This window comes from Scyliorhinus canicula, chromosome 3, assembly GCF_902713615.1.
Source record: "Scyliorhinus canicula chromosome 3, sScyCan1.1, whole genome shotgun sequence".
Classification (NCBI taxonomy): Eukaryota; Metazoa; Chordata; class Chondrichthyes; order Carcharhiniformes; family Scyliorhinidae; genus Scyliorhinus; species Scyliorhinus canicula.
This window is the reverse complement of record NC_052148.1, coordinates 169,933,729-169,949,283: the sequence shown is the minus strand read 5'-3', so window position 1 is coordinate 169,949,283 and position 15,555 is coordinate 169,933,729. Positions and strand designations below refer to the sequence as shown.

Here is a 15,555-nt window from a genome sequence, read left to right as displayed (position 1 = left end):
AAGTGTTAGCTTAGCTATTTTGCAAACCTGAGGACCCTTCCGGATACAAAGAAATTTTGGGAAGATTATAACCAATGCACCTACTGTCCATTCCACCACTTCTTTTAGGACAGAGGCCATCCAGTCCTGGGAACTTGTCAGCCTTTAGGTCTAATAGTTTTCCCAGCAGCTTTTCCCTGTTGATGGTGATTGTTTTAAGCTCATCCCTCCCAGCAGCAAGGTGGCACAGTGGTTAGCACTGAGACCCGAGTTTGATCCCGGCCCCGGGTCACTATCCGTGTGAAGTTTGCACATTCTCCCCGTGTCTGTGTGGGTCTCACTCCTACAACCCAAAGATGTGGACATGGTAAATTGCCCCTTAATTGGAATTTTTGTTTTTAAAGTTCATCCCTCCCTATCACCTCTTGATTTCAATTATCTTTGGGGCGTTTTCTAAGTCCTGTACTGTGAAGACAAACACAAAATACATGTTCAATGTCTCCACCATTTCTTTGTTTCCATTATCAATTCACTTTATTTAATAATTTCCTATTCAAATGCTTGTAGAAATTCTTACTATTTTTATATTATTAGCTAGCTTTCCCTCGTACTCTCGTTTCTGCCTGTTTGAAGAACCAGCAATAAAAGACTACAAAGAAAATGAACTCCTATCATTTCCTCTGATCTACCACTAATCTTTGCAGATTTGTACACTGTTTCTTCCAACTTAATACTATCCTTAACTTCCTTATTTAGCCACAGATGATGCATCCTTCTCAAAGAGCCTTTCTTTAACACTGGCATAAATCTTTGCTGAGCGTTATCAAATATCTCCTTAAAGGTCACTCTCCGTGTGGAGTTTGCACGTTCTCCCCGTGTTTACAATGGTCTAACCCCCACAACCCAAAGATGTGCATGCAAGGTAGATTGCCACGCTAAATTGCCCCTCAATTGCAAAACAAAAAGAATTGGGTACTCTCAATTTAATTTTTTAAGTTTGCCGCTGCAACTCTGTCCTTATTTTTAACTTGTTTCACAGTTCACCAAAGCTGGTTGGGCCTTCATACCCTCATAGTACCTATATTTAGGCTTAAAACACTAGCCATGGGCCCACACTTCTCGCTTTCCTTCTATCATGTTATGATTGGTGTCACTTAAAGGTTCCTTTACCATGAGGTTATTGTTTCTGTCTCATTGCACATTACCAGGTCCAGGATATCCTGCTTCCGGATGGCTGTAGAACGTACTGCGCTATGAAATTGTCCCCAAAGCTTTCTATCAACTAATTCTTCAGGCTACCTGTGACAATCTGATTCTCCTAATCTATCTGCATGTACACTTTTGATTTTATTTTTAAATAAATTGAGAGTACTCCATTCATTTTTTTCCAATTAAAGGGCAATTTAGCGTGGCCAATTCCCCCAGCCAGCACATCTTTGAGTTGTGGGGGTGAAATCCACGCAAACACGGGGAAAATGTGCAAACTCCACGCGGACAGTGACCCAGAGCCGGGATCAAACCTGGGACCTCGGTGCCGTGAGGCAGCAATGATAACCACTGCGCCACCGTGCTGCCCCTACACATAAACTTAAGTCATCCCATCAGCATTTATTACTCTGTGTGCTCTGTACTGCAATGTAACTACTGTTAGGAGGCCCATAAACTACTCCCAAAAGTGACCTCTTATCATAGCTATTTCCTATCTCTACCCAAACTGATTCTACATCCTGAACTTTCAAGCGAAGGTTGTCTCCCTGTACTGAGCGAATATATATCCATTTATATCCATATAAATGCTGGGCACTGGATGGCTGCAGCTTTAAAAGCACTCCATCTACTCAACACCAACAAGAACGGAGCAGAATGTCATATTTAGTGCGCTGTCACTGTGGTAGGAATGATCTGTAGGGTGCGCTGCATTAATTTGCTGACCTGTTCTCTCTCATTACAGGTGCTGACGGGGTTTGCTGTGTCTTCCAGCATTTTTAGTTTTTGTTTCGGATTTGTAGTTTTTATTTATCCTGAATTATTGAGATGTGATTGAAGGATTCTTGGATAGAAGTCTGGACAATTTACATTGGATTTCCTTTAAATTGTGTATAAAATGAGCACCGCTTTTATAAATGACTGAGGATGCTGATTGTTAGAATTGTTGGTAATTAAACAATGCTACAGAAATAATCGGAACTGTATAGCAACATTTTAGTGGGAGGATCTTTGTTTCTTTTCTGCAATTTCCCTTTCTCCCAAAAAAAGAAAAGCAGTGACCCTTGGTTAAGACATGGTTCCAGGGCTTTTGACTGGGCTTCTGCAGCCTTAGCCAGCTGGATGCTGTTCGCATGGAACCTGGGGCAGACATTTTGCTGCTGTCCTTGCCCAGCACATGCGTGTGCACTTTTCAGCCATGGTCAATAGGTAGCAACTGAATTGAAAAGGTGGCTTCCTCCCTCTCAGAGATGCACTGCCACCACTGAGATCTACTAATTCAGCACATGCATGGGATGGATGACTGGATCTTCCTGTTCTTTGTGGGCATGTGCCACATCAAATGGTATATTTGCCCATACAGGAGAACCGAAATCTGATGCAATTCTTTCTGTACAATTGTGACTTTTAATGGATTGAAATGAACGTCTGTAAAACTTTCTTATCCACAGGGTACTGCCAGTAATACCACTCCAGAGCAATCCCTCCCTAATGGAAATTCCAAGCCCACAAGGCCTCTACTCAAGTTTGATGACAAGTAATCTATTTTGATTTTGTTTATTCTTTCCATCGCATCAAAATACACTGTGAAATATAACCTAGACTGAGTACAATTTCGTACTAACCTCTAGCCCCTTTCACTTTAGGAATTATCCAGTAGAGCACCACTTGCAAGAAGCCAAGAAAGTAAAGCACAAGGCTGATGTCATGGTACGTCATCATTTGTGGAGGAACAAAGCATTTTGTATTAGGCTTTGGTTGACTGTTTCTTGTTTGATTAGCTAGAAAATTTGACAATGATTTAGAAGGAAGCCGAATACAAAGCAATGAAAAAAATGCATTCGGCCCATCAAGTTCACTCTTTACAGACGCCATGCAAACCTATATTACCATGGATATCAAAACAATGGAATGATGCACGGTCAGTTCACCAGGATGTTACTGGCAATGAATTTGTTGCAAAAAGAGACTTAAATTTGTTTTTTAAACAAGAGCTATAAAGTTATATAACCCACAGAGAACTTCAAGCTAACGAGAGGCTATGTTATGGTAATGGAGTATTATCACTGCTCAATTGAGATCTTTCCAGAACTAATCAGAAGAAAGGTTGAAAATAAATTAACCAGGAGTTAAACTCCAAACTGCTTTTGAAGCCGAGTTTGTGATCATTTTCAAAAGGCAGTTAATTAGTCATTTTAAAAAAGAACTATTAAGACGAATGAGGAATATTCGTGAAAATGGGATTAAACTAGTTGCAAGAAAAAAGCAGCACAAGGTTGGTGAGCAGGATTACCTGTTTCTGTGCCGTGATGTTCTATGATTCTGTAGGCTCTGCTTCACTAGTGAAAGAAACAACAGCACCAACTATAATTGTATTTATATCGTACCTTCAGCCACCAAGATCCCAAGATGATTCACGAGGCATGATTGAAAAAGGGGATGGTGAACTTGCAAAGAGATGCTTGGGTTGGTTGGTTGGCTAAAAAGCCTTCTAGGAGCTGGTGAAAGTTTGAGATAGAGAGAGTGGGGAAGCCCTGAAAGGACTTAAACAGCACAATGAGAATTTTAAATTAAAATATGGGTAACAAAGCTTCGGATGACCTCAAATTTCTGTAGCATGAATGATTGGCCAGGAGGTCCCCTGAGATACTGAGACATGGATGATGATTTCAGCAGTAGATGAGCTGAGGTGGGAATAGAAGTGTGCGATATTAGAGGTAAAAATAGGCAGTCTTTGTGATGGAAAGAAATATGGAATTGGACGCTCTGCTTGAGGTTGGACAAGACAGTAAGTTTGTAAACAGTTGATCCAGGTTGTGACCCTGGCCAAGGAGAGGGCTGGAGTTGACGGTGAGGATAAGAGGCTTATAGTGGTAGTCAGGGAATTCTGCTTTGGGCACAATTGACTTTTCCCCCCGACATTACAAACAAGAAGGTCTTTGATATATTTAAGTGGCAATCTGGTGCAATTTTATTATCATATTATCATTAGAAAATAAATATGCATTTTAATCAGGCTTGTGGTACACCTGTGAGAAACTTGATTTTTTTTAAAACTGAAAATCAATTTTGAAAACTATACTGAACCACTTGCTAGCTTCATTTCTTAGTAAATTGACTATTAAATCATTTAAGAGGTAAAAATTTGAATAATTTAAAATCTTAATGCCCTCTCGCTTAAATGGAAGCTTTATTTTACGAGCCTCCTTGAGGGCCATAAAATGGGTGCAGTTAGTGAAAGCTCAGCATGATGAATAATCTAATCTGGAACATGAACAGTTTGTGGGTAAAACTGGCTTATAGCACCATGTTTTAAACTTGTGGGGCCTTAATCTTTTGTGCAATTAGATTAAATTCATGTCACTTGCACTGGAAAAACGAGCAAAATCTAGTGGAAACTCCAGATTGCAGTTTTTTAAGATATGTTTTAGTGTGTTGGAGCAATTTACAGCTTGTCCACATCTGGATATGACATGAGCGGTTTTACAGCGCAGAGGTAGTCAGGGACGTGAGAGCAGTGGTGGGGAGAGAGAGGGCTAAATGGGCAAGCTGTTCCCAGCAGGGCAGCTTGTAGAAGTGGTAGAAGCAGTGATAGATCTTACGGAACCCCACAGGTAAATTTAAACATGGGAAGAGAAGACGCTGTTTAAAAACACTCTAGCTATGTGCAGATAGATAAGTAAATCATGAACAGTCTTATGAAATTGGACACAGAAATGAAATGCAGGAGAAAGCCACCGTGATCAATAAGGTCCAATGGCGATAATGCACCAGTTATTGTCAGAGGAAAATTTCTGAAAGACTCCATGATATCTGCATTGTTCAATGGCAGTTACATTTTACCAATGCTATCTTTGTTCCCCATTCAACCTTATAGAATCCCTACAGTGCAGAAGGAGGCCATTCGGCCCATCAAGTCTGCACCGGCCCTTTGACAGAGGGCAGGTGCAGACTCAATTTTTTCCACACCTTACTTTAGCCCATGTCTCGACCCTATCCCCGTAACCCCACCTAACCTTTTGAACACTTACGGGGCAATTTAGCATGGCCAATCCACCTAACCTGAACATAGAACATAGAACATAGAACAGTACAGCACAGAACAGGCCCTTCGGCCCTCAATGTTGTGCCGAGCCATGATCACCCTACTCAAACCCACGTATCCACCCTACACCCGTAACCCAACAACCTCCCCCTTAACCCTACTTTTATTAGGACACTACGGGCAATTTAGCATGGCCAATCCACCTAACCCGCACATCTTTGGACTGTGGGAGGAAACCGGAGCACCCGGAGGAAACCCACGCACACAGGGGGAGGACGTGCAGACTCCACACAGACAGTGACCCAGCCGGGAATCGAACCTAGGACCCTGGAGCTGTGAAGCATTTATGCTAACCACCATGCTACCCTGCTGCCCCCAACACTTTGGACTGTGGGAGGAAACCTGAGTACCCGGATGAAACCCACGCAGACACTAGGAGAGAGTGCAAACTCCACGCAGACAGTCACCCGAGGCCAGAATTAACCCAGGTCCCTGGAGCTGTGAGGCAACAGTGCTAACCACTGTACCACCATGATGCAACAACACTCAGCCCCGTTCCTAAGTAACAGGTCACCTTGGGCTGATGTCATTGGAGTCTATTTCACCATGATTGGATGCCTAGTTTTAGGCAACGACAGTCATGATTTAAGTTTTGGAAGCAAACCAGTTGGGAGAATCGTGACAAATCTGTAGCACAATGGATGGTGGGGATTCGGTTTGAAGATTATGAATTAAGCTTCAATGTTTTCACACCTGACTGTTATTGCACTTGATGTGCATCACCAGCAACGTTGACATTGTTGAGTATGGAAAAATGTACATTTTTTAAAGAAACTTGAAAGGTGCTACATGTTAGTGATGTTTTACGTATCCTTTAATGAGTGCAGTGACATTTAAATAAAAAGCTCTAGTTGATCGAGAAATGATTAAATTGTTAGTTTGAAGTTATAAACCCATAGCAAATAGACCAAGGATTACCTTTTTCTAAAAAATAATATCTTTATTGCTGAGTATAGTTTAGCCAAACCAAGGATTAAAGATCTTGGATAATTACTTGTGTATGATTGTTTTATAAGAGATTCTGTTTTATCCTTTTAGTACTTCATCTGCTTTATTCACGGTGGGCGTTTTTCTTCATCTTTGGCACTGCTGTGTTTAGAACGGAGTGTTAAATTAATTTGTGATTTATTTTTTTTACATTTTCTAGAGAAGCGATAAAACCTCTAGAAATTGAAGATTGTTATTTTGGTAGGAAGTTTTGTTTTAAGGAGAGTGTTTTTCTTTTTGTCACATTTTATAAATGATTATACGCGTTTTTTAATTTCAATCTTTTATGTTGTTTATGTTCTGTTCATAGTTTACACTACAAGATGAATGTAATTTGAGGCTTGCAGTAATTGTTTAAGCTTGAATTCTGTACTTTACTGAGGAATTGTTCCTCTTAATCTTTCGTGAGATGTGGATCTCGCTGGCAAGGTCAACATTTATTGCCTATCCTTAATTGCCCTCTTGAAGGCGTTGATGGTCTACCTTCTTGAACTCTGCAGTTCATGTGGTGTCGGTACACCCACGGATTCTTTTCTACTTCTTTAAAGCTATGTTGTACCACTGAGTGGCATTCAGTGGACTATTTCCCAGGTTCGATTCCCAGCTGGGTCACTGTCTGTGTGGAGTCTGCACGTCCTCCCCGTGTGTGCGTGGGTTTCCTCCGGGTGCTCTGGTTTCCTCCCACAGTCCAAAGATGTGCGGGTTAGGTGGATTGGCCATGCTAAATTGCCCATAGTGTCCTAAAAAGTAAGGTTAAGGGGGGGGTTGTTGGGTTACGGGTATAGGGTGGATACGTGGGTTTGAGTGGGGTGATCATTGCTCGGCACAACATCGAGGGCCGAAGGGCCTGTTCTGTGCTGTACTGTTCTATGTTCTATTTCAGAAGGCAGCTTAGAGTCAACCTCATTGTTATGAGTCCGGAATTACGTGTAGGCCGGATTGGGCGAGGACGACAGATTTCATTCCTTAAAAGAGCATTCGTGAACCAGATGGGTTTTTATGACAATCCGACCACCATTGCTGAGGCTCACTCTTAATTTCAGATTCATTGATTAGTTGAATTTAAATTTCACCAGCAGCCTTGGTGGGATTCGAACTCTTGTCCCAAGAGCATTAACTTGGGCCTCTGGACTACTAGTCCAGTAACATTTCCTCCCTCCCTCTTTTAGTTTCCTCCCACCCCTCTTCTGAAGGAATTTGCATGCTGCAATAAAGTACATGGCTGTTGCGTATCCTTCAGGAACTTACCTCAGTGGCCATTCTTTCTGTGCCTGTTTTGATGGTGCGTGTTGCCAAGCTATTCGGTCATGGGCAAGAGCAGCAGAGCTGAGCCTTGTGCAATCGTGCCCTCAATCCAGTGACCCTGAAAGTCCTTATACTCTAGTCCGGGGTCCTGAGGTACAGAAAGTGCTCAAACCGCTACCCTAGCTGAGAGCATTTTCATTGCTCACGCCAGAGATTCATCTGAAGTTTTTTTTAATTTAAATATAAATCTCATGGTAATTAAATCAAACGAATGACCATCTTTTTAATACTAAGTCTATTTTTTTCTACAATTTAGTTAGACAAGATTGGGAAAGCTTTCAATTACTTGGATGCTGCACTGTCGTTTGTTGAAAGTGGAATAGCCATGGAAAGTGAGGCACAACCACCAAAGTCGTCTTATACCATGTTTTCTGAAACTGTGGATTTAATCAAGTAAGTGTCCTTATACCTTGATCTAGTCAACAAACTAATCCCTTTCTTCATGACATTGATGATCCTGATGTGCTTATAAAGTAACAATGTTCTATTGACAATTTCCATTTTCAGCTAGCATTCTGTAAACACACTTAAATATTTAAGTGTAATCCTCATTTTCTAACTTCTTTCAGGTACATTATGAAACTAAAAAACTTCACTGACTCATCAGCAACTAATATCGAAAAAATATTTGTAGTATTATGGTAGGTAACAATTTGCATTAATGTTAATTTTTAATGTAAGAAAATACCTTAATACACGTCACAAAAATACCCAAACCAAGGTTATATTTAGTAATTAAATGGTAGGACTAAAGTGATAGTTTGTGCTAAGGTTCTTGATGAAGTCTACATCAGTGTGGAAATAAGACAGCTGGAGGTGACAGCAGGAAAGTTACTGAAGGAGTCAGAAAGGCAGATGCTTATGACAGATATAGGTTTCAGAGGCAGGGAAGGGCGAAGTCAGGAAAGGGGCAGCAGAGGAAAACGAGGATCAGTGGATGGGAAATTAGAGAGAACTGAGGCGATGGGGAGAGTAGATGGACCTGCAGAATTTTAGACAAGTTGCAACTTGTGAAAAGTGAAGCAGAAGAGATCAACAAGGAAAGTAAGGAATCAAGTCTGGAAATTATGGAGTGAATAATAGGGCGCTTTTTAATGGTCGTGTTGCGCTTAAGCGAGAACACAACAAGGCCATTAGATCGCGGTAAAGGTGTGCCAGGCGCCTATCTGTTTGCAATCTAACCGGCCTTCGCATGGGGAGAAATGAATAATCACCACTTGCGCCCAATCTCCATAAAATTAATGGTAGCGACCCCCTAGCTAATGGTCTCCTGTGATCTAATGGCCTCTCCAGTAAGTGGTCACGCAGGTGTTGATTAGTACTCCTTTTTAAAAACATGAAGCTGTCGGAAGGGCTGCTGCAGGAACCTGAGGAGGTGAGTAGCCATCTTAGCTCCCGGGCAATGAACCCGGGGGCACTGGGGTTCCTGCCCTGAGCTTGGAAGGGGGTGGGCGAGCCACCATGGGGCCAGCCTCTGGTATGGTGGGCTGCCATCGGTGCGGGAGGGGGGGGGGGGGGGGGATTGTGGAGCAAGGGGGCGGGAGGTGATCGCCCATGACCTGGTCTGGGCTCCGGTGAGCAGGCCGGGGGTTCGTGGGCTGGGCATGACGGATGGCGGGGTGGAGAGCAATGGGGGTACTGAAGGGTCCCGGGGTAAAAGACACCGCTGGTTGTCAGTCTCACACCATCACCAATTCCATACGGGAATTGCACAGGATGGATGGTATCTTGCCCTAATGGTGCTGCTGGCAGGCCAGGCAGCCAGACTCTGGAGGAGGCAGCGGTAGCAGCGTCGACGAAGCGGCTTGAGGTGACAGCCCATGTGCAAGGCTCCCGCCCCACCCCGAGGATCCGGCCAATCATCCGACCAGGGAGGGGCCCAGAGGGAGACGCCAGTGACGGCCCAGGGTTTACAGGTGTCGTTGGTCATTCGAGGAGATGACAGACCGCACGTGATGCTATATCTCAACAAAGAGACAGTGCAGCACTGGCACGTTGTCGCCACAAACTTGACACCCTGTGGAGGAGAAGGACACCTCCTGGTGGCCGTGAAGTTCACCACAGCCCTGAACATTTATGCCACCGGTTCTTTCCAGGGCTCAAGCATGGAATTATGTGGCATATCCCAAGCAACGGTCCACAAGTGCATGCATGTGGTCATGGATGTCCTGTACGTCCAGGCAGCTGACTATATCGCCTTTGAGCTGGACAAAGTCCACCAAGCTGCCCGGGCTGCAGGATTCTCCACCATTGCCAGTGTGCCTCAGGTCCAGGGGATAATGATGGCACGCATGTCACCTTGCGTGCACAGGGACATCAGGGAGTGCACTTCATTAACAGGAAGGGGTTCCTCTCCTGGAAAGTTCAACTCATGTGGAACCACTGCCTCAGGATCATGCAAGTATGTCATAGAATTTACAGTGCAGGAGGGGCCATTCGCCTATCGAGTCTGCACCGCCCATTGGAAACTGCACCCTACTTGAACCCACAGCTCCACCCTATCCCCGTAACCTAGTAACCCCACCTAACATTTTTTTGGATACTCAGCAATTTATCATGGTCAATGTATCTAACCTGCACATCTTTGGACTGTGGGAGGAAACCGGACCACCCGGAGGAAACCCACGAAGACATGAGGAGAACGTGCAGACTCCGCACAGACATTGACCCAAGTCGGGAATCAAACCTGGGACCCTGGAGCTGTGAAGCACAGAGCTAACCACTGTGCCAGCGTGTCGCCCAAATATGCAAGCCTATCCGGGAGGGTGCATGACAGCTACACCCTGGGACTCTCGGATCCCCGGCATCTTCAAGGATGACAGGTTGGCTCTTGGCGGATAAGAAGTGCCCGCTGATATATTGTCTGACGACACCAGTGCCGAGGCCAGAGACCGAGGCAGAGACTCAATATAAGTAGGCCAATTTTGCCACTCGTGCAGTCATGGAGGACTGCATTGCACTGCTTAAAATGCGGTTCCGATGCCTGAATCGCTCTGGTAGTGCACTGCAGTAAAGCCTCCCCAGAGGGTCTCACGCTTTGTGGTGGTCTGCTGTGCCCTTCACAACCTGGCACAGCAATGTGGCGACATGCTGGAGGAGAAGGAGGGACATGCAACCTCGTCTAAGGAGGGGACACAGTGGAGGAGCTGGAGGATGGAGGACAGGGGTCTCGCATGCTCTCCAACCCCTTTACCCTTTTTACCCCTCTACCCTGTCCCCCTCCTTACCCCCCCTACCTGTCACCCTCCTTGCCCCGCCTCGCCCCAACGTCACCCGTCTCACCCCAGCATGCTCATACCCAACCTCTGAACAGGGTAAGCATCGGGGGCTTTTGATACATACATGGAAGATACGTGCAGCAGGAGGCCTTGCTATTCATCATGATCATGGCTGATCATCCAACTCAATAGCCTAATCCCGCTTTCCCCCCCATAACCTTTGATCCCATTCGGCCCAAGTGCTATATCTAGCCGCCTCTTTAATATATTCAGTGTGTTAGCATCAACTACTTCCTGTGGTAATGAATTCCACAGGCTCACCACTCTTTGAGTGAAGAAATGTCTCCTCATCTTTGACCGAAATGGTTTACCCTGAATCCTCAGACTGTGACCCCTGGTTCTGGACACACCCACCCATCGGGAACATCCTCCCTGCTTCTACCCTGTCTTGTCCTGTTAGAATTGTATGAGTCTCTGAGGTCCCCCCCCTCATTCTACTGAACTCCAGCGAGAACAATCCTAACCTAGTCAATCTATCCTCATGTGACAGTGACCCTGGATCCCACCACCCTCGACACCGTCCTTGCTACCCCCTTCCAAAACACCCCCAGCGCTGGGCCTGCCCAAAACATATGGGCGTGGTTCGCTGGGCTCCCCGAGCACCTAGCACACCTGTCTTCGCCCCCGAAAAATCTACTCATCCTCATCCCAGTCATGTGGGCCCTATGCAGCACTTTGAACTGTATGAGGCTAAGCCTCGCACAGGAAGAGGAGGAATTCACCCTTTCCAGGGCATCCGCCCACGTCCCCTCCTCAATCTCCTCACCCAGCTCCTCCTCCCGTTTACCCTTCAGCTCCTCCACCGAGGCCTCGTCTACCTCCTGCATTACGCGGTATACGTCCAAAATCCTCCCTCCTCCAACCCACACCCCCGAGAGCACCCTGTCCCGTACCCCACATGGGGGGCAGCAGAGGGAACCCCTCCACCTGCCGCCTGGCAAACGCCCTAACCTGCATGTACCTAAACATGTTCCCTGGGGGGAGCCCAAACTTCCCCTCTAACTCCCCCAGGCTCGCGAACCTCCCATCATAAACAGGTCCCTCAACCTCCTAATACCTACCCTGTGCCAGCCCAAAAATCCGCCATCGATGCTCCCTGGAACAAACTGGTGGTTCCCCGTATCGGGGACTCTATCGAGCCCCCCACCTCCCCCCTATGCTGTCTCGATTGCCCCCAAATTTTGAGGGTAGCCGCCACCACCGGGCTCGTGGTATACATCGATGGAGGGAGCGGCAATGGCGCCGTTACCAGTGCCTCCAGGCTCGTGTCCACACAGGATGCCATCTCCATCCTCTTTCACGCTGCCCCTTCCCCGTCCATTACCCACTTATGCACCATCGCTGCGTTGGCAGCCCAATAGTACCCACAGAGGTTGGGCAGCGCCAGGCCCCCCCCCCCCCCCCCCATATCCCTGCCCCGCTCCAAGAACACCCTTCTCACCCTTGGAGTCCCGTGCGCCCATATAAATCCCGTAATACTCCTGTTAACTCTCCTAAAAAAAGGCCTTCGGGATAAGGATGGGAAGGCACTGGAACAAGAACAAAAATCTCGGGAGCACCATCATCTTAACGGACTGCACCCTCCTCGCCAGTGACAGCGGTAACATATCCCACCTTTTGAACTCCTCCTCCATTTGCTCCACCAACCTTGTGAGGTTGAGCTTATGCAGGACCCCCCAGCTCCTAGCCATCTGGACTCCCAGGTACCTAAAGCTCCTCCCTGCCTGCTTCAGTGGGAGCATACCAATCCCCTCCTCCTGATCCCCCGGGTGCACCATGAACAGCTCGCTCTTACACAGGTTGAGCTTATACCCAGAAAAGCCCCCAAATTCGCTGAGAATCCTCATCACCTCCGGCATTCCCCCCACCGGGTCCGCCACATACAGCAACAGGTCGTCCGCATAAAGCGACACTCGATGCTCCTCCCCATCCCGCACCAGGCCCCTCCAGTTCCCTGACTCCCTCAATGCCATGGCCAGGGGCTCAATCGCCAACGCGAAGAGTAAGGGGGACAGGGGGCACCACTTTCTCGTCCCCCGGTGCAGCCGAAGGTACTCCGACCTCCTCCCATTCGTGGCTACACTCGCCATCGGGGCCTCATAAAGCAACCTCACCCAACGAACAAACCCCTCCCCAAACCTTTCCAACACCTCCCACCGATACCCCCACTCAACCCTATCAAAGGCCTTCTCCTCATCTAATGCCACCACTATCTCCGCCTCCCCTTCCGCAGCCGGCATCATAATGACATTGAGAAGCCTTCGTATGTTGTATTCAACTGCCTTCCCTTTACAAACCCCGTCTGGTCCTCGTGAATGACCCCCGGCACACAATCCTCTATTCTTGTAGCTAAGATCTTTACCAACAGCTTGGCGTCTACATTTAGCAGCGAGATCGGCCTATATGGCCCACACTGCAGAGGGTCCTTGTCCCGCTTAAGGATCAAGGAAATCGGTGCCTGTGACATAGTTGGGGGCAAAGCCCCCCCCCCCCCCCACTCGTTAAAGGTCCGAACCAACAGGGGGCCCAACAGGTCCGCATACATTTTATAAAATTCGGCCAGAAACCCATCCGGCCCCGGCGCCTTCCCCGACTGCATGTTCCCTATCCCTTTAACCAGCTCAATCGGCGCCCCCAGTCCCTCCACCTGCCCCTCCTCCACCTTCGGAAATCGCAGCTTGTCCAAGAAGTGCCCCATTTCCCCCCTCCCCTCCACCGGGGGTTCAGACCGGTACAATTCCCCATAAAAGTCCCTAAAGACCCCATTAACGTCTACGCCCCCCCCCCCCCCCCCCCCGCACCACGTCCCCATCTCTATCCTTCACTCTCCCAATCTCCCTGGCCACGTCTCGCTTTCGGAGCTGGTGTGCCAGCATCCTACTCGCCTTCTCCCCATATTCATACACTGCCCCCTGTGCTTTCCTCCACTGAGCTTCCGCCTTTCTGGTGGTCAGTAGATCGAACCTGGCCTGAAGGCTACGCCGCTCCCCCAGCAATCCCCCCTCTGGAGCCTCCGCGTATCTCCTATCCACCCTCACCATCTCCCCTACCAATCTCTCCCTCTCCCTCTGCTCTCCCCTCTCCCTATGGGTTCAGATGGAAATCAACTCCCCTCTAATCACCGCTTTCAATGCCTCTCAGACCGTCCCCACTCAGACCTCCCCGTTATCGTTGGCCTCAAGGTACCTCTCAATACACCCCCGAACCCTCTCGGCTACCTCCTCGTCTGCCAGCAGCCCTACCTCCAAGCGCCAGAGCGGACGCTGGTCCCTCTCCTCCCCCAGCCCGAGGTCCACCCAGTGTGGGGCATGGTCCGAAATGGCTATGGCAGAGTATTCAGCATACTCCACCCTCGACACCAGCCCCCTGCTCAGGACAATAAAATCAATCCTGGAATAGTCCTTATGCACGTGGGAGAAAAACGAGTACTCCCTGGTCCTTGGCCTTGCAAACCTCCAGGGATCCACCCCTCCCATCTGATCCATAAATCCCCTCAACACCTTAGCCGCCGCCGGCCTCCTACTCGTCCGGGACCTGGATCGATCCAATGGGGGATCCAGCACCGTGTTGAAGTCTCCCCCCCCCCCCCCCCCCCCCAATGATCAGGCCCCCCCACCTCCAGATCCGGAATGCGGCCCAACATACGCCGCATAAAATGAGATTGTTCTCATCCAGCCCTGAATTAAATACTTGGCCCACCCACCCCTTCCTCAGTCGAACCTGGTCCGCCACCTTCAGGTGCATCTCTTGGAGCATGGCCACATCCGCCTTCAGCCCCTTCAAGTGCGTGAACACCCAAGCCCGCTTGACCGGCCCGTTCAGCCCCCTCACATTCCAGGTTAACAGCCGGATCAGAGGGCTCCCTGTCCCCCTCCCCTGCCGACTAGCTGTAATACATCCCCTGCCTGCCACTGGCCAGCGCCCCCCGCGCGGCCTGTTCCCCACGGCGACAACTCTTTCTCTTCCCCCCCCCCCCCCCCCCCCCCCCCCCAAGTACCCCCTGCATACTCCAACTCCTTCCTGGCCATTTTAGCAGCAACCTGGTAACCCCCCCTCCCAGGCCAGGACCCCTCCTAGCCGCGCCCCCCCTCGATAGCACTCCCGTGAGCCAGCTAACTTCTGCTGACCCCGGCGACTCCTGCCACACCTCCGACCCTTCCCCACATGGGGCTACTCCTCCGTGCCCATCAGCAGGCCCCCCCCCCCCCCCCACCCCGCTCTTGCGCGGGAAAATAACAACCAGCAAAGGCCCACGCTTCTCAGCCCCGACCCCACCCCCATCACCCCGCAGCGCGGGAAACCAGAGGAAATCCGCTTTCGCCCTGCCCAACCCCGCCTCCTCTAGGGCAACTCCCATTGCCAGTCCCCACCACCAGCTCCCCGCACTCCCAGTTTACCTCCCTGCCCGAACCCGTCCACCAGACCCATACAAAAAGACATAAAGACATCGCCCCACCCACCCTAAAGCCAGCACACATCCTGCATGAAACAGAGAACCCCCCTCCAAAGAAAAAATTAAACACAGTTGCAATTACATACAAAACCCCCATCCCTGACCCTCAGTCTGAGTCCAATTTCTCGGCCTGCACAAAGGCCCACGCCTCCTCCGGGGACTCAAAATAATGGTGACGGTCCTTGTAGGTGACCCACAGACGCGCCGACTGTAACATGCCAAACTTCACACTCTGTCTGTGG

General features: G+C 48.5%; 1 protein-coding gene across 7 annotated transcripts in view; it reads left to right on the top strand.

Annotated features, from left to right (window-relative positions):
- Positions 1-15,555, top strand: part of LOC119963117 (AF4/FMR2 family member 1-like) — a 210,477-nt gene that overhangs the window by 183,588 nt on the left and 11,334 nt on the right. For all 7 annotated transcript variants that reach the window (XM_038791729.1, XM_038791733.1, XM_038791728.1 and 4 more), the window contains exons 14-17: positions 2,637-2,722; positions 2,832-2,895; positions 7,839-7,975; positions 8,152-8,223. In XM_038791729.1, coding sequence (XP_038647657.1) covers positions 2,637-2,722; positions 2,832-2,895; positions 7,839-7,975; positions 8,152-8,223 — 359 coding nt within the window. The remainder of the gene's footprint in view (positions 1-2,636; positions 2,723-2,831; positions 2,896-7,838; positions 7,976-8,151; positions 8,224-15,555) is intronic.